Source organism: Salvia miltiorrhiza, chromosome 1, assembly GCF_028751815.1.
Source record: "Salvia miltiorrhiza cultivar Shanhuang (shh) chromosome 1, IMPLAD_Smil_shh, whole genome shotgun sequence".
NCBI lineage: Eukaryota > Viridiplantae > Streptophyta > Magnoliopsida > Lamiales > Lamiaceae > Salvia > Salvia miltiorrhiza.
In genome coordinates this window covers 30,239,631-30,264,858 of record NC_080387.1, presented here as the reverse complement: position 1 = coordinate 30,264,858, position 25,228 = coordinate 30,239,631, and the positions used below count along the sequence as shown (strand labels likewise).

At 38.5% G+C, this 25,228-nt stretch overlaps 6 protein-coding genes across 8 annotated transcripts; 3 read left to right on the top strand and 3 right to left on the bottom strand.

Moving 5' to 3' along the window:
- The first annotated feature begins 1,164 nt into the window (after positions 1–1,164).
- LOC131006061 (uncharacterized) lies at positions 1,165–5,285 on the top strand. The gene is made up of 7 exons (XM_057933204.1): positions 1,165–1,262; positions 2,340–2,549; positions 2,636–3,116; positions 3,661–3,671; positions 3,858–4,651; positions 4,730–5,104; positions 5,191–5,285. Exons 1-7 carry the CDS (start codon positions 1,165–1,167, stop codon positions 5,283–5,285), a joined length of 2,064 nt encoding a protein of 687 aa, XP_057789187.1.
- Positions 5,286–5,724: 439 nt separating this feature from the next.
- On the bottom strand, positions 5,725–8,006 carry LOC131019426 (ferredoxin-like). Of its 2 annotated transcripts, none has more exons than XM_057947970.1 (2): positions 7,765–8,006; positions 5,725–6,311 (listed from the first exon to the last, which is right to left on the bottom strand). In XM_057947970.1, the coding sequence occupies exons 1-2, from the start codon at positions 7,871–7,873 to the stop codon at positions 5,866–5,868; spliced, it is 555 nt and encodes a 184-aa protein (XP_057803953.1). In that variant the 5' UTR covers positions 7,874–8,006; the 3' UTR covers positions 5,725–5,865. The 2 variants fall into 2 exon arrangements, with proteins under 2 accessions (XP_057803953.1, XP_057803962.1); XM_057947979.1 differs by having other exon boundaries at positions 5,725–7,480; positions 7,677–7,847.
- A 90-nt stretch (positions 8,007–8,096) lies between these two features.
- On the top strand, positions 8,097–9,253 carry LOC131019451 (iron-sulfur assembly protein IscA-like 1, mitochondrial). Its single transcript, XM_057948003.1, has 3 exons — positions 8,097–8,366; positions 8,769–8,886; positions 8,960–9,253. The coding sequence occupies exons 1-3, from the start codon at positions 8,225–8,227 to the stop codon at positions 9,066–9,068; spliced, it is 369 nt and encodes a 122-aa protein (XP_057803986.1). The 5' UTR covers positions 8,097–8,224; the 3' UTR covers positions 9,069–9,253.
- A 109-nt stretch (positions 9,254–9,362) lies between these two features.
- Positions 9,363–11,356, bottom strand: LOC131019397 (uncharacterized). The gene is made up of 2 exons (XM_057947943.1): positions 10,429–11,356; positions 9,363–9,660 (listed from the first exon to the last, which is right to left on the bottom strand). The coding sequence occupies exons 1-2, from the start codon at positions 10,970–10,972 to the stop codon at positions 9,470–9,472; spliced, it is 735 nt and encodes a 244-aa protein (XP_057803926.1). The 5' UTR covers positions 10,973–11,356; the 3' UTR covers positions 9,363–9,469.
- A 382-nt stretch (positions 11,357–11,738) lies between these two features.
- On the top strand, positions 11,739–14,039 carry LOC131019036 (pentatricopeptide repeat-containing protein At3g04760, chloroplastic-like). Its single transcript, XM_057947722.1, has one exon. It carries the CDS (start codon positions 11,855–11,857, stop codon positions 13,589–13,591), a length of 1,737 nt encoding a protein of 578 aa, XP_057803705.1. The 5' UTR covers positions 11,739–11,854; the 3' UTR covers positions 13,592–14,039.
- A 335-nt stretch (positions 14,040–14,374) lies between these two features.
- Positions 14,375–22,677, bottom strand: LOC131018971 (uncharacterized). 2 transcript variants are annotated; one of them, XM_057947658.1, is made up of 16 exons: positions 22,476–22,677; positions 21,206–21,692; positions 20,704–20,947; positions 19,531–19,811; positions 19,184–19,345; positions 18,332–19,093; positions 18,149–18,240; positions 17,752–17,814; positions 17,574–17,662; positions 17,418–17,492; positions 16,580–17,206; positions 16,325–16,399; positions 16,001–16,068; positions 15,832–15,889; positions 15,345–15,564; positions 14,375–15,164 (listed from the first exon to the last, which is right to left on the bottom strand). In XM_057947658.1, the coding sequence occupies exons 2-16, from the start codon at positions 21,619–21,621 to the stop codon at positions 14,566–14,568; spliced, it is 3,831 nt and encodes a 1,276-aa protein (XP_057803641.1). In that variant the 5' UTR covers positions 21,622–21,692; positions 22,476–22,677; the 3' UTR covers positions 14,375–14,565. The 2 variants fall into 2 exon arrangements, with proteins under 2 accessions (XP_057803641.1, XP_057803647.1); XM_057947664.1 differs by having other exon boundaries at positions 17,427–17,492; positions 22,476–22,675.
- Between the last annotated feature and the right edge of the window lie 2,551 nt (positions 22,678–25,228).

The following is a 25,228-nucleotide window of genomic DNA, read 5'->3' as shown; positions in this document are numbered from 1 at the left end:
ACATGTTTAATTATTCTTTATTAATTTATTAATAATTATGATCGACTAAATTCACCATTAAGAAATACTAATCCACGATTAGAGTTTATTTATTAATCTAATTAAACTCTAATTATCTAGCCATGATTTTGAAAGAAAATATGCGATGCATATAGGGTAAATGTTACTTTATGTCTCATCGTTTGACCAAATTATTAAATATGTCTCAATATTCTGATATTATCAAATTGATATCAAACCTCCCAACATTTTTTTAATTGTGTCTCATGAAATTTTTTTGGCATTTAGGAATTAACGTGAAACACTGGAATTTGACTGCGTGGACTTATTAATGTACTTGGAATTGCCATGTTTGTTATATTTTAATAAAAAAAACTCAACATAATCCAAATAATTCTCATATTTCGTCCCTCAACATCATCGTTCTCCTCTCTTCCTACCCCTCATTCTCCACCTTCGACTCCCTCCTCTCCGCCACCGGCATCGCCGCGGATCTCGCCTTCCACTCCATGAGTACCTCTTTCTCCCCGACCTCCGCCGTATTCTCCCCGCCGGGTAGCTCGTCGCCACCCTCTTACAGACCACCGGATATGCTGCCGCAAACTCCGGCGCCGTCAACATCACCGTCGACTCATCCGCCACAATTACATTGCACTCCCCAGCCTCCAACGCCACCCTCCTTCCCCCAATCAAAACCCTACCTTACAACATCTCAATCCTCTTCCTCAATTCGCTCCTCATTATCCCTGATCCCGATCTCGCCGCCTCGGAGACTGCCCCTCTGGGGCTCAACATCACCAGCACACTCATCAACGGCCACGATTTCAACGTTTCCTTTTCTTTTTCTCTCTCACATTAACCTTTCTTCTATGAATGTCGGCAGATGATGCTGTAATTTTAGATCTGCAAGAAAACTGCTATTTTTGGGTGCTTAAATGTACATTAATGTAGAAAATGTTTACGGCTAGCATTCAATGTGTAAACTTTCTACAGTTAGATTATAAATTTTTTTATTATTGAAATTGTGGCCATTGATGAGCGTGCTGGTGACGACGAGCTTTCCGGCGGGGATGCGATAGAGGTCGAGAAAGTAGAGGTGCTCGAGGAGGACGTGGTAGTGGAGGACGTCAGAGAGGTTGGGGGTGGAGGAGGGAGTTGGAGACGATGAGGATGGTGAGGGAAGAGCAGGAGGCGATGTCGGTGGCGGAGAGAAGGGAGTCGAAGGTGGAGAAGGAGGGGCAGGAAGAGAGGAGGAGGGTGATGTTGAAGGAGGAAATATGAGAATTATGTGGATTGTGTTGAGCTTTTTTATTAAAATATAATAAACCTGGAAATTCCAAGTAGATTAATAAGTCCACGCAATGTTTTATAAAACGAAAAAAGGCGGCGCTTAAACGGAGTTTCGAAACGGTGCGGTAATATACCGCTTGTGACTCCCCGTTTACAACCCAAAACTTGGAGCGTGCGCCTCCGCCTCGCCGATGCAGAGCAAGGCGGTGAGGCGGCGTTTCATAGTGAAAGGCGTAATCTTCAAATACTTCAGGAAATTTATGGATTTTTCAAGAAATTCCATGAATATGCTATCAGAAAATTCTTGGGCTTGATTAGTAATAGCCCTAATTTGCATGGGCTTGTTTAATTTGTGAGTAATTAGTGTTTTAATTAGAGTAGGAAACTAATTGCTAAGAGATTATAAATATTAAAAAAAATCTAGAATTGTGTAACTCAAGTACGCAGTCAGCAAAGCGGCTCGTCTCTCTCGTCTCCTCTCCATGTGTTGGCAGCAACATACTCATCAGTCGTCTCCTTCATCATCTCTTGGCAGCAGACTATTATCAAGTTTGAAGAGTTTGCATGTAAGTAGTTTATGATTGTTGCGGCTGTTACTTTAATTTATAGTATTTGGTATTAAATTATTAATTCCTGGCCACTACATTACTTTAAGCCTAGCAAAAGTAGCAAGAGGTGGCATGGCATTTATATGTTAATGCTTATTTAATAATTTATGAAAGAATGCATGCTGTTAACAAGTCACAAGTGGCACACTCACTGACTTATGTTTATTTTATTATTTAAGATCGACAATATTATGAAAGAGTTTAGGTTCAGAGGTCTATTAGTGTATCTTAACTTTATTATATTATTTATATTCAGTGCACAGTAGGTTTATTTTATTAATTTAAGTTCAACAACTCGTCGTTTTTTTTTTAACATCGCAGATAGACAATGAGTGACAGTAATAACAGAAGAACAGACCCCGCTTAGAAATACGCTGATGAAATCGATCCACCCACCGATAAACCAGTTAAGTACAAATACTTCATATGCAAATTTTGCAGCAAGAACATTTCTGGAGGTGTAAAAAGAGTGAAGGATCACCTTGCATGCAATCATAAAGAAGTGGCGATATGTCGGAAGGTACCTGATGATGTGAAGAACGAGATACAGGTGTACTTGAGTGCCTTCACCGACAACAAGCACAAAAAGCAAAGAAATTATAAAGAGATGGTCGATAGTGGGTCATATTCCAAGGTGGCGATGCTCCTATTGTAGGTGGTGGCGGTGGCACTGGCACTGACAATGCTCCTATATCGGAGAATGTAGGGTCTAACTCTAGCGGTACTATTTCTACTAGAGGAGTAAGAGGTCCCATGGATAGGTATATGGTGAGCGACAAAGATGGACAAATACCTCCACCGAAGCCCAAAAAGCACAGAAATCAAGTTTGCTTAGACATTGGAAGATTCTTTTATGAGAATGCTATCCCGTTTCATGCTGCAACAAGTGCATCATTCGTGAGTATGGTACAATCGATTGGAAATTATGGTCGAGGACTAAAGCCTCCATCTATGCATGAGCTACGGAATTGGAAACTCGATGAAGAGAAGAAGACGACCGAGAAGATAGTGGATGAGATCAAAGAAACCTGGAAGAAGACTGGCGTTTCCATATTATCCGATGGTTGGTCGGATATGAGAAATAGAAGTCTAATCAACTTCTTGGTGAACAATCAGTATGGCACTATTTTTTTGAGAACAGTTGACGCATCAGACTGTGTGAAGGATGCTCAAAAACTTTTTGAGTTGCTTGATGATGTTGTTAGGGATGGCAATCAGGTACGACGGGTACGGATAGTGACTATCCATACCCATACCCACGAACTAAATGGATAGGGGTTTTTACCCACGAAACTATCCATGGATATCAAATGGTATCCAAACCCGCTACCCGTCGGGTATCCACGAACCCGCTATCCGACGGGTATCCGTCACCCGCTATTCGCCGGATACCCACTATCCGCCGGATACCCGCCACCTACTATCCGTCGGATACTCACGAAACAAAATTTAAATATAAATTTACAACAAATTTAATAGAAAAAAAAATCAACATAAATAACATAGTTCAAATCCATATGTTGAAATCCACAAACAACAATGTTTAAATTCAAATTCATCAACTAAAATATAAAATCCAACAAAATTCTATAATTGCTCAACAAAATTCAAATTTAAATTAGACTATTAGAATTTAGGCCTTAGTTCAGTTTCTGTTTGGGCCTATTTTATGATATAATATGCTAGCCCATAATCTCAAAATATATATTCAAAGCCCATATTTTATGAAATTTTTTGTTGATATTTGACGAGTAATTCACAGATAATTGACGGGTAATTGGCGGGTATTTTTCGCGGGTAAACGGGTTTCGCGGGTATGGATAGTAAGTATCCAAACCCATACCCATGAACTAAATGGATAGTGAATTGCAACCACGAAACTATCCGTGGATATCAAATGGTATCCAAACCCACCCTAATAGGTTCGGGTTTTCGCGGATATCCGTTACCCGCGGGTAGATTGCCATCCCTAGCTGTTGTAGAGGAAGTTGGTGAAGAGCATGTCATCCAGCTTGTGATCGACAATGCAGCCAATTACAAAGCAGCTGGAAAGAAGTTGATGGAGAAGCAGACACAATTGTATTGGACTCCATGCGCAGTGCATTACATCGACTTGATGCTTGAGAAGATTGGTGAGTTACCGCAACATAAAAATGCATTACTCAAGGCGAAGAAGGTGAGCAACTTCATATACAACCATCAATGGGTGCTAGCTCTTTTCAGAAAGATGGCAGGAAAAGATTTGCTTCGACCCGCTGCGACACGATTCGCCACTGCCTACTTGACATTAGAGAGCATGCTTGAATTGAAGCAACCATTGCAAACAATGTTTGTATCAAGAGAATGGCAAGGATGTGCTTGGGCAAAGAAAGCTGATGGTAAGGAATTGAAGAAAATTGTGATGAACGACAACACATTTTGGCCTAGTGTGGTTTACTCCATTAAAACCACTAAGCCACTTGTTGAAGTTTTGAGGATAGTTTATGGGGCTATGGATGAGGCAAAGGAGAAGATAGCCATGAACTTCGAGGGAAAAGCATCTTCGTACAAAGAAATTTGGGCTCGATATAGGTGGAGTCCAAATGTTTCCACACATTCCGAGATCAAGAGTGGTTTGTACAAGTGTTTAGATCGGCTCGTTCCGAATCAAAATACTTACTCTAAGATCGATATGCAACTCGATGAGTACAACCACAAGAAAGGATTATTTGGCATTCGAGCATCTTTGGCATCGTACATGACACGTCCACCAGGTATTATTAAATGATTTAGCCTTTTAATTTAATTTTTTTTATCATAAATCGTTAATACAAAGTTTTCTTCTATATTAGTTGCATGGTGGGACAATTTTGGTGATGATGTTCCGGAGCTTAAAGCATTTGCCATTAGGATCCTTGGACTTACTTGTTCAGCCTCCGCATGTGAATGCAATTGGAGTATGTTCAATCATGTGCACACAAAGAAAAGAAATCGTTTAACCACGACGAGGTTGAACAATTTAGTGTACATCATGTACAATAGGAAATTGAAGTACAAGTACATGATGATACAACAACGAAAGGATGATGTGGATCCATTGGTGGTTGAAGAACCTGCTTCGGATGATGAGTGGGTAGCCAACCCAAGCCAACTTGAGGAAGATGAATCGCCGCTAACAATTCAAGCGGTGGAAAGCTCAAGTAGACAAAGGAAGAGGAAACAAAGAGGTACTCTACTTGTACTTATTAGATTCTTAAAATAAAGAAACTTGATAATATTCTAGAAGAACTTTAACATATAGATGATCATATAGGTGGGAACCTTGGATTGATTGATGAGGATGAAGAAGATGAATATGATGGAGATGGAGATGAGGATAAGGATGTTTCACACTTCTTGGACATTTGATTATTTATTCGATTTTAATTTAAGATTTTAAAGACTTCTTAGTAGTTAAGAACTTTGAGTTTTGGAATATTTGTTAGGTTTTTATGTGTTTTGTAATGTTTGCTATATTTTTAAGTGTTTTATGATATTAGGTATAAATTTATGCGTTTTATATGATTTTCGTTTTTTTAACGCCTCACCCCGTTTCGAAACTTACGCTTCGTGAGGCGAACGAAAAACGTTTCGCCTCACAAAATGTACTTTCAAACATTGAGTCCACGTAGTCAAACTCCGGCGTTTCACATCAAATTACTGAATGCTAGAATATTTTTATAGAACACAATTAAAAAAATGTTGATAGGTTGGATATCAATTTGATAATATTAAAATGTTGGGACATAATTGATAATTGATAATTGATAAGACATAAAGTGACATTTACCCATGCATATATGATGAGTTGAAGCAGAAAATTGGTAGATTCACAAACACAACAAAAATGAAAGCATTAAGAACAAGAGTCACAATTGAGATCCTGTGATTAGTACAAATTTGGCAAGAGCAAAGTGAAGAAATGATGTGGAAAGTGAAAAGCAATGTATCAATGGACATCCTCTTCCTTGTGAGTATAAACGACACAATCCGATTTGGGATAGGAAACGCAGGTGAGGACATAGCCCTCCTCCATCTGCTCGTCGCTGAGGAACGAGCCCTCCGACTGGTCGACTGAGCCAGAGGCGAGCTTGCCAGCGCAGGTGGAGCAGGAGCCAGCCCTGCAGGAGTAAGGCAACTCAATGCCTGCTCCCTCTGCAGCATCGAGAAGGTATTGGTCATCGGGGGCCTCGATTTCCTGCTCGCCTTCGGGCGTTATTAGCTTCACTTTGTACACGGCCATTGCACGGGCTCTGAAAGAAGGCCGCGGCTTCAGGCCAAAGGCGCTTGAAACGCCCTTCACGGAGCCTAATGAGGCAGAGTTTTGGCGTTTTGGCGATGGTGATTTGATGAGTAGGGAAGGTGAAGGAATGGTGATGGTCGACATTTTAGCACCTGAGACATTTGCACAACCAAGTTTTGATTTAGAGTATCAATATGGCAAAGTATGGATGTATAGGAATGACTGCATTTAAGGAGCTCGGGTTAACCATTGTGACAATGCAAGTAATTGATCTTATTTGATTATCAGATATATATATATAGGAGTTACTAATGAAATAGCAGAGGAAATCCTAATCTCAAGTTATGTTCATTGCTGAAATTCAAACGAGGAGGAATGTGGAGAGTTATTGGCACTTGGCAGAATCCAACCAAGAATCATCTATCCATTTTATGGTCTTACCATTACTACATATATATAGATAGAGGGGGAATTACTAATTAAATAGAGGTGGACAGGGGCAGATTTAGAATTTGTTGAAGTATGGTATCCGGACTCGACCCAATTTTTTTTTGGGTATTTTATACAATTCATTTTTATGTTCAAATAGAATTTTAATGGATTTAACATTAAAATTCAGTCACCTAATTTAATAAATAGTTGTTCGCATTTCATTAATTCAACAACAAGTACATTGAAAACATATAAAGACATATCTTTATGCGTTTTTTTATTTATATATTTCATCTTTTAAAAAAAATAAACTAATTTTTAGAAGTAATACTAATTTATAACTTTACTTTAACTTGAAAATTGGCTCAAATTCAACATTGACAATTAAATAAGAAAAGATGAATATGACAAAAATAACAAAAATTTGACAAACTAATGTTAAGCAATTAACGTGAATATTATGATTATTAAAACAATGTATTAATGTATTACATATATTCTCTCTTATATTTTTGATATATATTTAAAACAAAAAACAAAAAACTCAAAAAATGGGAGGGGCTTCACTAGCGGCCTAGCCCCCAGAGGTGGATCCCCTAACCTCATAGCTTTATGTTGTGTTTTCAGCATGCACAAACAGCCAATTTCATAAGCAGCAGTAACAAACAATAATAGGCAGAACAGATTTTCATTAGCAAAACAGACCAAAAGTGAGAAAATGATAAATCGATCTAGAAAATATCAATATTCCAGAAATGATAAACAATAGTAATTGATAAAAGGAATGACACTTTGTGTTCACAATTTATGAAAACAAAGGCGAGGAACAACAAGTACATCACATAAACGGGATTAGTGCACAACTCAGCTAACCAGGGGGCTTAGCTCACTGGCCACCGGGTCCGGGTTCGATCCCTCTTGGGAGCGAATTGGAGTTTGAGGAGATATAAGGTGGATTTTGGTGAATGGAGATATAAGGTGGATTTTGGTGAATGGAGAGATAAGGTGGTTCTTGGAGTGGATGAGAAACTAATTACTAACATCTAACATGACTTTGCTCGATCAAAAAAAAAAAAAAAGTGCACAACTCAGCTGAATCGTAGTGCTGCAGGCAATTTCGTAGAAACCATTTACTCATTCCCAAAATAATAACAGAGAGAGAGAGAGAGAGACCTCTAGACAGCAAGAGGGATGAAGCAGCTCCTAGAGAGGAAAAGAAGCGTAATTTAAAATAGAATGTAGAAAGTGAAGAGATTAAATGTAAGCATAAGGTGTGATGCATTTATACTGCGGTGGCAAGATCATGAGAGAGGGATGAGGTGTGGGTCCCATCCCAGTTAGAAGGCTAACATCTCCTCACAGTTGGGAGACGTCCATTTGTAATAATTTAGAAATGTATAGAATCTTCCTTGAATCATCACATAAGAATTACAGGTCACATTTCAGAATACGCGATTGCATATCTCAACTCAATTCAAGAACCCTCTGGAAAATAATCACCAATCACCAAAAGCCCATTGGGCTTTAAATCGTGTAAATAATCAGCCCAATTTCACAGCCCAAATATATCCATATTTTCACAAACGGTGGCATTTGACCACAACTCGCCGGAGAGATTTCATCGGAGTTCGCTATGCGGAAGCAAGTGCTGTCGTTGACGGAGGCCGCCGCCACTAGAGTGCGCTATCTCTTAGACCAGCGCCACCGCTCTTTCCTCAAGCTCGGCGTCAAGGCTCGCGGCTGCAACGGCCTATCCTACACCCTCAATTATGCCGGTTAGTTTCCTTCCACACTCATCTTTACTCGCTTTATTTCTCTGATTGTGATCGTAATTATTGTACGTGCAAAGTTTAATTTCGAAAAAATCTGTTCAATTTGGTGGTTTTGTTAGAGTAGGAGCTGGAGCGAATTTGTAAGAAACTTGTATTTAATTTTGCTGCCTGAATTACTGGATAATCCTGTTAATTTGATCGTTTGCTTTAAGAGAAATAGACAAGTAGGGCATTATTGTTGATTAAGGTGAAAAATGGTAGGATTATTGTTATTGCGAATTTGCATCACTCAATTTGTTGGAGTTTTTTGCTTTTCGATACAACAATGATTCCACCATGAAATCATTTCAAAGTCTTTTAATGCCGTAACTTTGTTTTGAGTGATTGTATTTCATATGTTTGCAGATGAGAAAGGAAAGTTTGATGAGTTGGTTGAGGACAAAGGGGTGAAGATCTTAATCGATCCCAAAGCTCTCATGCATGTAATAGGAACCAAGATGGATTTTGTTGATGACAAACTGAGGTACAAACAAACTAGTTTCCATTTCTTGTAGCTCAATCAAACCTAAATTTTGTCCATCTATCTCTGTGAGCAGATCTGAATTTGTGTTTATCAATCCCAATTCTGCGGGTCAATGCGGCTGTGGGGAGTCCTTCATGACGATTAGCAGCTCTGAAGCAGCAGCTAAACGATCGGGGACTTGAGAGAGTTGTCTCAGCTTCATCAACGCATAAAACGACGTATTACATCAAGTAGACTTAGACTAGGCTATGTAAGTTTCTCTGTATCGTCTTTCAGGCTTTTGATGATGATGTAAATTCTTCCATCTCTGTATGTTGTTATGAAAAATGCTTTCCTCTTTATAAAGGAAGATAATGTTTGTTGTCAATTTTGCCTCTATGCATATATTTCTGTCGTTCTTACATCCATTGACATCAAAAAGTTTCAGTTGAGAACTTATCAGTGTGTGTGGGTGGAGAGAGAGAGAGAGAGAGGCATTGGCAAAGATGAGTTTATTTGATGAAGAGGATTTGGGAAGTTATGTTTGTATCAGAATACAGTGACAAAATGCAGAATAGAAGTATCTGCATTATCCCTATATAAATCAAGATTGTCCCCTTCGTTTAGGCGTGGATAACCTGTCCTTGGACCATTCTTCCAAGGCCTTTCGGTGAAGAGCATTCATTCGGATGTATGGGCGTTTCTCTTTGATCATCCTTTCCGCAGTTTTCCAATCTTCTGCCAGGCCAAGAGCAACCAGCAGCGCGCACATTACAGCCACACTTCGCCCATGACCTAAAACAATCATAATGTAAGAATCTCGGGACGAGCCCAACCATACACAGTTCAAGTACAGAAGAAAAGTAAATAGAGCAACAGTTGTACCCTATAGAAGAAGCAGATTATAATCAATTTTGTTAAACAATGACAACATATTACCATCTAAAAAAACTTTTCTGTAGAATCATACTGTTTTCAGTGTGCAAGTATATTTCATCAGGAAATGTGAGACTTTGAATCAATTGAGTTGACATGATATTTTGATACTACCAATTACACAAACCATGCTTAGGTTTACATGTTTCCAATGTAAAATGAAGTGTGCTCCCCTAATTAGGATGTTCAAGATTTAATTTATGAAATGAAAATGTAAAGGCACCCTAAACTCATAACCAATAACTACATCAGCCAGATATATGAACAGTTCATCGCAGCAATGTTACACGAAGCACACCAATTCGAATTCTTGGAGAACAGAAGCAGCACCATCTTGGCTTGAAAGAACATCATAAATCAAAGCATCACAAACAATCATGATCATAAGAATTCAGACATAAATCACATATTCAGTTATTATTGATCCTAACTTCAACTATCAAAATCTAGCTCTACATGGACTGATATGCAATAGGAAAGCACCAAATTAATAACTCAGCAATACTAAAACATAGACAAATCAAGAATGATCACATTACTAAGCATTACACAATACACAAAGACACATATACAATGACAATGATGAGAAGTGAAGCATCAAACACCAAAATGGCAGAGATGATATACCATATGCACAATGGACGAAAACCGGGACGCCCTGAGCTCGCTTCCTAGAAGCCCAGTTGACAGCACTCTCAATCTCCCCCGGCTCAGGGGAGCGCGTATCCCACGTAGGAACGCAGAGGTAGGCGCTCCCCGTGAGCTCCTTCTTCCTCGGCAACTCACACGTGCAGTCAACAATGGCGGGGTTGCCAGGTGGCAGCTTTTCAGGGGCGTAAGGCCAGCCTCCAACATACAAGCCCTCAGAAATCTTGGTGTATGGAGGCTCCCCACTAGTAAACCTTCTAATGAATGAAAAAGCCCTCACAAAATACAAGTAAGGGCTGAACATGATCAATGACCAGATTGGGAAATTCCCATCTGATCCTTTCCCCAAAAGAATCGGCAGATTGATTGATGGATGGGAAGCAATGGAAACCAGGAATGACACCAGAGATGCATACAAGAATGGGACTGATAGCAAAGTGAATTGAAACATCCGAAGAGAGAGAAAGAAGATGAATAAAGTTGCACACTTTAAGCCTATGAGGACGGATAAACCCACACCCATTCTTCAATCTGTCAAGAAGAAAATAAATCTTCAAAAATTTGCAGGCTTCAAGGTTTTGAAATTGAGCCTCAACAATCAAGAACAACCGATTTAACAGCAACTAGAGAGAGATAGATTGAACGAGAAATCAATCCGAGTAGGAAAACAATGGGGTTTTCATAGGTTTTGGTTGTGGCGTGAGAATTGGGGAATTGGGGTTTTCATAGGTTTTGGTTGTGGCGTGAAAAATAAACGTACTTTCCCTTCTAAATAATGTAATTATTATTGTTGTTGTTGTTTAATACTATATATTAATAAATTTATGGAAATTTTTATACAATATTAAAGATTTTGAATTAAAAGTAGTCAAATATAGATGATAATGAAATTCAATAAAAAAAAATTAATAACAATTCAAGTACTACTCTTTCTTTAGAAGGGAAAGTACGTTTATTTATGCTTATCGTATTAAATAAGTACTTGTTCATTTTTCATTTTTCTATATCTTTCATGTTAATCAACTAACGAAAACAATGAACACACTTGAAAAAGGAAAAATATCGAATTACATTCATCTCCATAAACTCTCCAACATCCAATTCACAAAACTTAAGAGGGTTTTGTTTCCATTCCAAAACTCATTTGTAATTTGGTACACTTGAAGAAAAAAGACATGATTCACTTTCAATAAGATGTTAGTATGATTTTATATAAGCACAGTGAAAAGTAAGATTATTAATTAATTATTAAACATAAAAGATGGAGTATTTGTGTTGGCGCTTATGTCCCTTATCCACAAATATATAATGAAAATGTGAAGGCGATGATGGGTGTGGACAGCAAAAGAAAATAGCTCCACAACACAAGCATATGTGTCGATGAGAGTGAAGAATTGATAAACTAATGACTACAGCTTTCTGCGCTGAATTCTTTCCCCAACGCCTCATCTTCACCCGGCACACCAGAATCCCTCACTACAGCTCCGTTTTCAGATGCAGAGGCAACAGAGATTCCTCAAATCTAGATAGACTCAAGGTCTCCACTGAAGCCAGGGCCAACCATGTCCCCACCTACATCGATTTCAAAGAAGCCCATTTCTTGAAACTGCTCCACAGATCCTGCAAAGCGGGGAACTACGATGAGGGCCTCTATTTTCTTGAATGTATGGTCAATTTGGGCTACAAAGCAGATGTCATTCTCTGCACCAAGCTCATCAAGGGCTTCTTCAGCTCCAAGAGCATCGATAAAGCGGCTAAAGCCATGAGGATTCTTGAGAGACATGGCGAGCCAGATATATATGCTTACAATGCCTTTGTTAGTGGCTTGTGCAAGGCTAATATGATTGATTCTGCTAATCAGGTGTTGAGCAGGATGAGGAGAAGAGGCTTTGCACCCGACATTGTGACCTATAATATTATGATAGGCAGCCTTTGCAATCGAGGGAAGCTCAGTTTAGCTTTGAAGATGATGGATGAGTTGATACAGGAGGAGAATTGTAAGCCTACTGTGATCACTTACACTATCTTGATTGAGGCCATGATTCTTGAAGGTGGGATTGGTGAGGCCATGAAAATCTTTGATGAGATGCTGTGTAGAGGGCTGCAGCCTGATATGTACACCTATAACACTATTATTAGGGGTATGTGTAGAGGTGGATTGATGGATGAGGCGTTTGAGTTTGTTAGGAGCTTGACAAGTAGAGGGTGCAAGCCCGATGTGATCTCGTATAACATCTTGTTGAGGACTCTGCTCAATCAGGGGAGGTGGGGTGATGGGGGCAGGTTGATGGAGGAGATGTTTGCAGCTGAGTGTGAGCTCAATGTGGTGACCTACAGCATTCTGATCAGCGCTCTGTGTCGTGAGGGGCGGTTGGAGGAGGCGATCAACGTGTTGAAGATCATGATGGATGAGGGGATGAGCCCTGATACTTATACCTACGATCCCTTGATCTCAGCTCTGTGTAAAGAAGGGAGGTTGGATTTGGCAATCGCGTTCTTGGACTACATGGTCTCAAGTGGCTGCTTTCCCGATATAGTGAACTACAACACTATACTGTCAGCATTGTGCAAGAATGGCAATGCTGATGAGGCTTTGGAGGTCTTCGGGAAGCTTGCTGAGAATGGGTGCCCCCCGGATGTGAGCACTTACAACACCATGGTGAGCGCGTTGTGGAACTCTGGGGACCGGGAGAGAGCCTTGGGGCTTGTCTCGGAGATGATTGATAAAGGGATTGACCCTGATGAGATCACTTACAACTCTCTCATATCATGTCTGTGTAGGGATGGGATGGTGGATAAGGCTGTTGAGTTGTTGGGAGATATGGAGAGAAGCGAGTTTATACCGTCCGTTGTCACTTACAACATTGTGATTCTTGGACTGTGCAAGGTTCGGAGAATCAATGGTGCTATTACTATACTGGCTGAGATGGTTAGGAAGGGCTGCCAGCCTAATGAGACGACGTATGTTCTGCTAGTCGAGGGCGTGGGGTTTGCAGGGTGGCGAGCAGAGGCCATGGAGCTTGCAGACTCTCTGTATAGGAGAAATGCTATCTCGAGTCAGGCGTTGAGACGTCTGTGTAGAACGTTTCCCGTGAATGATGCTTATGCAGGCTCCACTACTAGGACAGAAATCAAAGGCTAATTTTGTGTTTTTGTTGCTCTGATTCTGTTTAGTATGTTGATTAGTTCTTGATCTTCACAGTTTTTTCACTAATTTTGATGATGGTATGCAGTTGAAGCCATTATTAATACAAGAAATTCTTGACAGAAACTCCAGAATTCATAGTGTAATTTTGAAAGAAAGCACAGATTATACAACATTTCTAGAGCAAAAGCAGCACAGCACTTCACAGCCTGTTGGTTCCACCGGTAGATCTCTTTGGCTCCTCAAGGTTGAAGCCAGACGACGCAGCAGACGGGTTCTTTGTTGAGCGATATGAAATGACTCGATGCATGGTTTCCATGAGGCTCTTCACCTTCTTGTTGTCGAATCCACGGTCATCAACTCCGTTGCTGCCATGACAAGCCTCTGTGGTGAAGCTTGCCTCATCTTGGCACTTGTGAAGCCTCAGGTACTTCATTGTTTCAACTTGGCATAAGCAAGAATTGATCTGCTTGTATTTATGTATTTATGAGGTGCAACAGCTTTAAGCATAGAGACATGAGAAATGACAAAAGGTTCAAGAAACCGGTGCCGTTTTAGGTTTGGTAGTTGTACCTTTCATTGACATCAAAATCAGTTAACCGTGTTGGCAAAATTGCTGGATTATTAAGATATAAACACAAATTCCAAGTGTTTGTTGTGCTTACTATTTGTCGTGTTGCATTCTGAATCAATAAATTTGAATTATTGAATCAACATCTTTTACAAAAATAACATCTTACATAAAATAAATATAGAAAGAATTATAGAAATACACAACAATTGTCTGAAATATATTATATATATATGACTATGAAGATTTTCCTAAATTACAACAAAAATGCATAATTACAACAGCCATTAGGCCAAGACGAACGTAGGGTAAGGCACCCACCGAATTTAAAAAAAAATGAGCAGTCGATTTCTCTAAACAAATTAGTATTCCAACAAGCTGTACAACAAGGGAGTGGGGATCAGAAGATGAGTAGGTCTGAGAGGTCATCCATCGGAATCTCAAGGCCAACAACGTCGTCGTGTTCTTCATGTAAACCGTCTACTTCAAAATTGAACCAAGAATTGAGATCCTGCGGTGCACCTGTGTCACAATCAACGCCTAGCTCTTCTATCCCATCTATGTTGTCGAGGGGCAGAGCGGAGAAGTCAACCGAAGAATCCTTTGCGTCTCTCGATGACTCGGGAGGGGCATTACCGGCAGACATGAATCTAACATCTTTTCTCCTGTTGCCACTGTTGTTTGCTGCTTCACTGCCTGTTTCAGCGATTTTATTGACTCCAGACATGGAAAGCTGAGCTGTTTTCTGCTTGGGTTTCGATTTTGTCTTGCGCTCACCCTTAGCGCCACCCATGGACAACCTTCCGTTCTTACTTGAATCCCTATCCCTTTCGCTTCTCTTTCCCTTTGCACCACCGGACATGCCTACACCAGATGAGGCTCGGAAGACGGAACCACCAACATCGTCAAGCGATAATTCCTTTTTCTTTCCTCTATTTGATACTGGCCCATTTTTAGCAACACCATGATCGAAAAGGCGAAGTGAAGTCCCAAGTGTATCTGCCGAATCATAAAAACATTTTTGCTATTAACACGAATAGAAGTAAGCTACAACGATAAGAAGCATAACACTGGAAAGCAATATTGTTTCTAAGATGCATTGAATAGCGGACTAGATCTAAAACAAGATATTTTGTATTGCCTATTTGTAGCTGCGTTTAACAAGATTCAAGTGCTTACCGTTGGTAGCTGCTGGGTTAACACCAGAAAGTAGCTCCATCTCAGAGAACTGAGGAGGTGGTGCATAGACGATCTCCCGGAGTGCAGGCTCAGAAAAACAACTGATACTTGAATCTTCAAATTTACGGCATCTAATAAGCGTCCTCTTGCAAAAAGCCAAAGCAACTTGTTTTGACACCTTAGGAATTCCATGCTTAGAAGCAAAGGCTCCTTTAGTTGCCTGTAAATCATTCCAAACAAGAATGTAGTTCTGATTAACATAAAAGAAGAGAACAGGAAATGGTGCAGTGTCTTAGCAAATATGATGGTTACTGAGGAAACTTTAAAAAATGTATCAATAAGAATTCAAAAATTCAAAATAATAATATCAACTAACTCGAGTGATAAATCGACAGAGACAATATCAAGAAGATATAATTCAAGTAAATATACAGTACTCCAGGGTTCGGAAGATTTATATATAATACATCAAGAATTTAAAACTGACCAGAAGTTTCTTGTAGCCCGACTCGACAAGCTTGTCCATCGCAACCTGCTCAGGGTCCCTGAAATACAATAAAACACAGTGTATGTATCACAAGTTGATGCTAACGATAATTCTGCTCCTCGATCACAAAGTTTTTACATAGGAAGGACCCAAATAATAAGTAATTTACCTTCCAATATCATTTTGTTCGTGAATAGCCTTATCTATTTTATCCAAGCAAGTCTTCTTCTTCCTAACCTAAATTTCAAGCGCAAGACAGAAAAATTAATCACATTGAATAATGCAGACAGCCTTGGGAGTTGAGAGCACGTGTTTAAGAGGGGAAGGAAGCAGGAGCAAGTAACAAAGAACTACTCATCAATGAATTTAGAGAAATGTCAACCAGAAATATATAATATATATATATGTGTGTGTGTGTGTGTGTGTGTGTGTGTATCTTAGTGATATCATGCAAAAATATCTCAAACAAAAAAATGATATTATTCAAGATGACCTGTTCAAGAAGTCCCTTTTCCAACCGAGCAATTTCTTGGTCGATTCCCTCCTCTTCTTTGTCGTCCAATGCAGGCTGCATTGTATCAATTATACAATCAAGAACAAAAATACATAAAAATAGGAGAAGATAATTGATTTGTTATATTTGCACTTTAACATCAGGAATTTCATTAAGATAATTTAGCATGAAGAAAAGGGCAGCCAATATTAAAAAAACTCAATTTTCAGTACCAGTTTACGATCTGAAACTTACCACAGTTTCCATGAACAGGCCAATGCTCTGCAGTTCTACTACAAGCTTTTCTTCAAAACCCATCTGCTCATATTGAAAATCTAAGGAAGAAATGCCACTATTATTTGGCAGCAGGCTTTGTGGAGCATGCTCAAATCTTGAAAGCCTAACCAAAACTTCAACCTCTGAGTGCATGTATCCATCTTTTTGTGTCAGATCACCATTACATATATAGTCTAGTGAACTGGGGCTCCTATCAACATCCATATTCCCATTACAAGGAAAAATCTTATGTGCAGTACCATTTTTCCTTGTTTGAGCACCAATTATTGGCTCGGAGAAGTCTAAGTTGTTCATACGCTGACTTTCAGTTTCAGAGAGGAAGTAAGAATTATTAGCTGAAATTCTTGGTCTCCCAAATCCAGTTTCTTCAAACTCTTCACTTTCATCTTCTATAATGAGAGCCGATAGTACCCTCTGATAAAGTGGAGTACTTCTGCCAAATCTTTTGTCTGCATCTGAGGACCCACGTTCAAAGGAGTTCTGAAGTTGCTCAACAGAATCCATCCTATCCAAAGAATTCAAGCATTGGTTGCTTCTGAAAGAAGCAGAGCCAGAAGCTGGCATATCTTCACGGTAATAATCATCCTGATAAAAGAAAACCAAGCACTTTAAACAACAGGTACAGTAAAAAACCAGAGATGTGACAAATTCTAATAAGAAAATATTAGAAAACAGATGCTCAAAATATTCAGCTCAAGTTATGAACCAAATAGCAGATTGGGAATATCTCAAGGACCAACAAGTGTTGGAAAAGTGGGGTTCAAATGCAATATGATGAAAGATACTAGTTACAAACCAGCTTCACCTGGTCAAAACTTCCACTGCTCCGGTACTGAGACAAACTTATACATGACTCTTCAGCCAAATTTAGCTGATTCAAAATAAAAAGAATTTTTAGGAATTGATTGACAACAAAAATTGGAGAATCTACGTAGCCAGATATAAAGTTTACCTGTTGTGATAAGTAAGATTTTTCATCTGGGCCAATAGAAGCAAACAAGGCCTCAAATGTCTTCCAGAAGGCACTTGAACATGCTTTGACTGCAGCAGCATGAATATGACAAGAATTATCAGTAAAACATATAGGATAAACTTTTCTATAAGAAAATAAAAATAATGATGATGCTTACAGCTAAAGCTGCAGGCCAGATTAGCTGCAGCCAAGAGTTCTTCACGATCATCATCTGATTCCCCTGAGAAGGAACAATACCTCAGTTTGTTTTAATTAACTCAAAACTTAAGACAAATAAACTGGAGCTTTTATCTTAGTCTAGGCTCTACACAATTCGAAGAATCAACAAAAACTGGGAGCAGTTCAGGTCAAAAACCCATTAAGAAAGTAGTGGCGGACCAATGGTCAAAACCTCAAACAACTTATAGAGTCAAAAATCACAGTTTACAGATTTCATATACCGCTAACCCCAGAGTATAGTCAAGAAACCTACAAGCACTAATCTTGCATTGCGACTATGCGGCTATGCCCATAACCTGAAATTTAAAATTTAAAAATTTACTAAAAGGGCTTACCACTGCAATCAGGGGATCCCCCATTTGTCACATGGCCAAGACGAGAAAAGTTTTTGCGGTCTGAGAGCTTCTTCAAAGGACGACCGGACTTGCTGTGACATATGCAAAAACTTGATGAGCAATAGGAAAAAAAAAATTACAGAAACCTAGAACTTGATGTAATCAGCAAAGAAAATAAAGTACCTTCCACTCTTCTCAGAACCAGACCTTGCATTTCGAAGAGGCTTGGTTGCCACCACATTATCCAATTTTTCTCTTGTAGGTGAAATGCTAGCCCTAGAAAACTGTGAAACTCGCCCACTCCGCCCTTGCCTTCTCACACCATCACTAATATCTTCTTTGGAAACAATTTTATTCTTTTTTATAGGGATTGTTGATGGCCCAACACTCTGACATGCATTTGCAGTTCTTTCTTCCGGATCCCTACTTCCCACACCTTTATCATTTATTCTGTTCTCACCAGCACCAGATTCTTCACTTTCAGACAATCTGGCTGGAGATGAAATGTTATCAGATTTTACTTTAAAATTTTGGCTTCCATTGGTTGTGCTCTTGGTAAGAAGGGAAGGATTGATCCCACCAACGCTTATCCTCGGACCAAACTCTGTTGGGGAACACCCTTCAGATTGCATCTGCACTTCATCATTGTTTGATACAGGAATAAGATTTGTTCTCCTTGTTCGTGACATCTTCTGTGGCCTCTGACCACCCCATTGAGTTATTGGGGGAGAGGATGACCCTGAAGGTAAGGGACGCTTGCGATTGTTAGGCCCACTAATGTAAGTGTTTTTAGTACCAACTTGGCCCTGTTCCCAGCTCTCCAAAGTTCCAGTCACACGAGGAACATTAGCAGCAGCCACAGAGCCACTCCGTGGTGCCCTTGAAGCCTTCCCTTTTACTATTGGGTTAGAGGACATTGTATGGTTCTCCTCACGATTATTCAACCTACAAGGGAGTCCAGCAGATTTGTTCAAGGGATAAGTTTGAAATAAAGGTCTTAGCTAAGTACGGATGTATAAAAAAAGATACACATACTTAACATTTACTTTTCCCAGGGGTCGCTCCTTTATTGGTCCCCCGGACACATCCCTTGAGAGCATTGATTTTTCTTGTTCGCTTTTGAAGGTTACGCGGGCAGTAGAACCAGAAGGAGATGGCACAGGCTCTAGCTTGTTACCACCACCAGAAGCTCCTGATCTGCCAAAACAGCATATCCAGGCAAAGACATGATGGTATTAAAACCAACATCATCAAATATTCCATAAATTCAATACTTTCCCACAAACAACTAATTTCCAGGGCAAAACAAATAAGCAGCAAGATATAACAACAAATAATTTCTGGATAGTGTAGTGAATAATTACAACAACAAACTTGCTTACCTGAAACCATGGGCAGAATCGCCAGGGAGCAGGCTAGAATCCATAGAAAGCTTATTATGCACGTTCCGTTTCAGTTCACCATCATTGTCAATGGATCTTGAAGACACCGCACCAACAGAGCGTTTCCTTCTCATTTTTTTATCCCATCCTTCTCCGCCTGCAGGTAACCTTCTTGTTTTTTCCTCAACCATATCGGAATCAGCATTATTATCTTTAAGAATGTCTCTTTCTTTTGTCACTGTCATAGGCTGCCGCAGTACAGCGTTATTCCTGCATTCTGCCTGAAAATGGGGGAGTAAACAATTAATTCTAAACACCATAATGAAAGTGACTCCAAGGTACAAGAACTATTGATGAAGCTCAAGTGATAATCATTATGAATATATAGATACCAGTGCATTCAAGGCATAATAATTATAAGATACAGATACTTATTTGATATCGCCTGTGGATCGGTAGTTAATATACTCCCTCCGTCCCAATTCAATAACCCATGTTTCCTTATTTGGAGTTGGGCGTCCCATTTCAATAGGCCACTTCCTAAAATGGAAAATCAATACATAACAAACACCCCCACATAACTCATTATTTACACCAAATGTCATTGTGGCCCATGCATAATTACCTCTCCTTTCACTTATTTTATCTTCATTTCTCTCTCCTACTTTTTGGACAAATATACCCTAAAAAAAGTTACTTTTATAACTATTCGTTTCTTAACATCCGTGTCCATGCTTTGTGGCCTATTGAATTGGGACAGAGCCGGCCAGCATTATAGGGGAAGATTAGCAAAGCAGGAAAAGACATAGGGAGGGGGAGAGTACGTTTATAGCTTTTATGTATTAAAAGACAAAAAATAGAAAGTGCAAGTACACAATGTACACAAACACTTCAATGGTAATCTTTCTTGCTATTAAGTAAGCCAGGTCAGAGTGAAGATTGGCTATCTTGTACTTCTAGTCATGTTTTCCTATTGTTTTCGGGGGTGGATATTCTTGCTCGCAATATGCTTGTTCATTATAAAAGTAGAAAGAGAGACCGATATTGTTGACTGGTAACAGAATGAAAGATGTGTGATGAGACATTTGCAACTAGCGATCTATTTGTTAAGTAAAAGTACAACATTAGAACCCAACATAGCAAAAATAATTGATAGATTCTAGTTTTACAAACCCGAGGTTCCGTTGTTGAGGTACGTGACCGCTTACTGAGACCAACATTCTTAGACCGGTCATCAAACTTCTGACTTCCTAGTTCCGAAGAGTTCCGATGTATCTGAGATATCTTCAAGGTTGCACCACTAGATCTTTCATTCGTCAACAGCTCATTCCGCAGCTGCTGTGGCTTCTTAGAGGGCAAGGCCTCAACATATTTGTTCAACTTACTTAAATGCTCATCAAACTTTTTAGCTCGACCGCTAATCAAAAAGAGAAGTGTTTTTGTTTCAGAATATACAAAGATGATAAGAAAAAAAAAAACATTTATACACGAGCAAGGCTTCTAGATAATTCTTTACGTAATTTTGAGAATTTAGCACACATTACAACAAACTCCTGTATAACTATGGCTCTGGAAAATAAAATAAAATTTAGAAAATGAAGTAGATGGTCCAATTCTTTTCGACCTTCATGAATGTCAGCACATGCAATATTTCGAAACAAATATCTAATTTTACCTGGCTTTGACACAAGTATCTGCAACACTTGCTCTTAATCGTTTTAGCTCCTCAACAGCTGCTGGAGGCGAATTCTTTAGGTGAGCAGATCCAAAAGTGTTTTCTTCTGAATTGCTCCCAACTGAATTAGCCAGAACCCTCCTCAACTCACCGAACCGAGCATGTCTTGGATCACCCATAACAATTGGCTCCAAGATTAGGCATTGAGATAATGAGGGCACATCTCCCGGTGAAATAGCACTACCCCTAGAATTAGCCTTCCCAGAACTAATATTCCTACTTTCTGAACCTTCTCTGAAACTTGAAGACCGACCCAAAGAGGGAGAAGAGTATCCCCTCTGACTACTCTGGTAGTTACCAGCAAAATTAGTATCTGGACTGGCTGACATCAACTCAAATCTTGAGCTTCCATCCATTATTAGGATGAATAACTCATGTCTTTAAGTCCTTTCTCTATAAAAGTTCACGCGACCTATGCAGCAAAAAACTGGAAAAGCCAAAAACAGAGAAGTCATCAGAGATCTGAAATAACATTACATTGTTTACCATGAAAGCCTAGGAACTTTGACACAAAGTATCATTAAAGAACTCCCACATTGGGTCAACAGTATAGATAAGCAGTAATGAGTCAAAGGCACAGAGACACAGTAATCTTACTTCAAACTGAAGCACTCTAGAACCGACAGAAATTGGGTAACAACAGTTTCGTAAAGACTTTCGTGATTGAGACTGACATTTCTATAGATACTTAAACTTCTAAATCATTCAAATACTTAAGTGTCGTCTTTACAAACAAGTGAAGTATCCCGTAAAATAAGATTTAATTATTCAAAGTCCATTAAATCACTCTGCAGTTATTAACCATGCACTTCAAAAATACTTCTTTATCAACTCAAATCAAAGTACAAGCATACAATTTGCCATAACCCAAAAAGATAACATTGAACAAGACGAAAGCAATATGCAAACACACGACAGTAAAGATGTAATTGCCCATCAATTCGAGGAATTCGCATCCAAAGTTCTGCAGACAAAATTGAACAGGTAATTATCCAAATTGAGCAAATAAAAGTGGCAGCGAATAACAAACCACCACATAACCTAGATGCTTAAACACTCCAACATTCCAGTCGAACACTAAAAAAAGCCAATTGACCAAGTCCAAATTAGGGTTTATCCATAAATCCCCGTTCCCTCCAAAATTGAACAAATTACACAGCTTCCAGCTCCAATCAATCGCGCTAATCAGCAGAGGATCGAAGAAGCTAACCTGCATTCATCGATCGAGCGGGATCGAAGAGCTCTACAGAAGGGGGGAAACGCAGAGATAGAAAGAAAAAGGCGCTAGTAGAGAGAGAAAGAGAGACGGCGACCGTAATAAATTTGTGCGCTCCTATATTTGTTTTCGCTATTTCTTTTTTTTACTTCCGCGTTTCTCCGATTCACTGAAATATTGGCCTGCTAGCTGGATTTTGGGGGCAAAATTAAGTAGATTTTTTTGCCCTAAAATTTAGGACATGTTTTTTATTGTTCTGTTGTATTTACTTACATTCTCTCCGTTACTGAATTCGTGAAAAAAAATTCATTTTGGGGTTTGTTTTTTAGAATATATAATATAATATAATATAATATAATATAATATAATAATTTGGTTAATGGTGGGATTAATCAAAGCAATTTTGACTAGGGTTGACATTATTTAACAAAAGGGGAAAATGATGTCAGGAAATATGTGGTCAATTTCTAGTTTGGGTAAAAAAGTTTCGGTGGGAGATATATTTAAGATGTACAAGAAATTCTTGCACCATGATTTATTTATTTTGAATAAATCTTTGAAATTTTTCACATATCAATACTCTTATGAAGACATAAGAAGCAACATATCAGATTTTGTTTGATAATTTAATTTTACATTTGAATTGTTTGTCGATGTCACGATTTTAGTTGTAAAATGATGTCAGGAAAGATGTGGTCAATTTCTAGCTTGGGTAAAGTTTCGGCGGGGGATATCAATGTTATGTGAATTTAGTATGCTCACTCGTGCAATGTACAACTAAATCAAAATTAAAAAATATTTTAAATTAATAAATAAATATAAATATTAAATAAAATCAAAATATAAATCAATGAACACTATGATTTAAAAATAAATTTAGCACACGTCCACTTGTGCGATGCACGATCAGTATCGAAACTGAACGTTATTTTAAATAAATAAATATGCATATTAAATATATATAATTTGAATATAAAAATTTAAATTATCCACGACATAATTTCAATAAAAAAACATGAATTCGAAAATATATAAATTTTCAATTTTATATTTTCAATTGCCAATTAATTGATTTTCATTGATAATGTGTAGGGCAAATTGCATGAAAATACCTCACTTTATACCAAAATTTGGTTTTTTGACAATCTTTTCAATTGTAGCAAAAATTTGAACTACCTTTCAATTTGTTGCAATTGACTTCCGAAGTAATTTTCCGGCCAACTTAATGCTGATGTGGATTCCCGTAAAGTTGATGTGGCACGCCTCGCCGGACGACAAATTGCATGAAAATACCCCACTTTATACCAAAATCTGGTTTTTTGACAATCTTTTTAATTGTAGCAAAAATTTGAACTACCTTTCAATTTGTTGCAATTGACTTCCGAAGTAATTTTCCGGCCAACTTAATCAAACGACAATGTCTCTAATTACCTTAAGCGATGTCGTTTTCCACGATTTTAAGCAAATTACAATTTCTAGTTTTATATATTTGTCGATTAGGGCTTCAAATGTCCTCATTTCTTCTCCCAAATTTTCTCATCTCAGTTGAAATTCTTGTTCCATAAATTCTCATTTGCAGCAAAAATCTTTGAACTGGTGGATTCTTCTTCTCAAACGGGACGACTGAGCTCATACAATTTTCCTTTACCTCCAACAAATGAGGACATTTGAAGCCCTAATCAACAAATATATAAAACTAGAAATTGTAATTTGCTTAAAATCGTGGAAAACGACATCGTTTAAGGTAATTAGAGACGTTGTCGTTTGATTAGCCGGCGAGGCATGCCACATCAACTTTACAGGAATCCACATCAGCATTAAGTTGGCTGAAAAATTACTCCGAAAGTCAATTGCAACAAATTGAAAGGTAGTTCAAATTTTTGCTACAATTGAAAAGATTGTCAAAAAACCAGATTTTGGTATAAAGTGGGGTATTTTCATGCAATTTGTCGTTTGATTAGCCGGCGAGGCGTGCCACATCAACTTTACGGGAATCCACATCAGCATTAAGTTGGCCGGAAAATTACTCCAGAAGTCAATTGCAACAAATTGAAAGGTAGTTCAAATTTTTGCTACAATTGAAAAGATTGTCAAAAAAACAGATTTTGGTATAAAGTGGGGTATTTTCATGCAATTTGCCCTAATGTGTATAAATATATAAATTCACCATCAAAAGTAAGTATAAATGATCATGAGTATCATTATATATCATATAATATTCTAAGATGTTCAAAACTATTTATCTGCATATAGTTTAATAGTATATTTTTGGATTGCATATTTAATCATATTTATGTGGTCATTTTGTTTAGATACAAATTCTAAAATAAAGTTCCTATACAACATCCAGATAATTGATTTTGCAAAAAGACAGGATTCGTTTTCATAATAAAAATGGTCAATTTATTAAGTTTAATTTTATAATATTGAATAATGATGTTGCATTATTTTAGTTGGGCTGGTCATGTCACTGGTGCTATTTTGCAGGGAGCCGTTCTTGACTCTTCGTCGCCAATGGAGTTCTTGAAAAAAGTGCAACATGCTTATTCTGAAAGCGCGATTATGCAAAATTTTGAGATACATTCTTCTTCTTCTGACGCTGCTCGTGCTTTGTCGACCGTTGTTTCTAAAAGATGGGGAGATATGCTTGACGACGAAGATTCTTTTTATGAGGATCCTCTAAAAATGTTCTCTTAGTCTTGTTTGTTTTTCGATTTCTCGTGGCTTCTCGCGGGTGCTTTCACCTG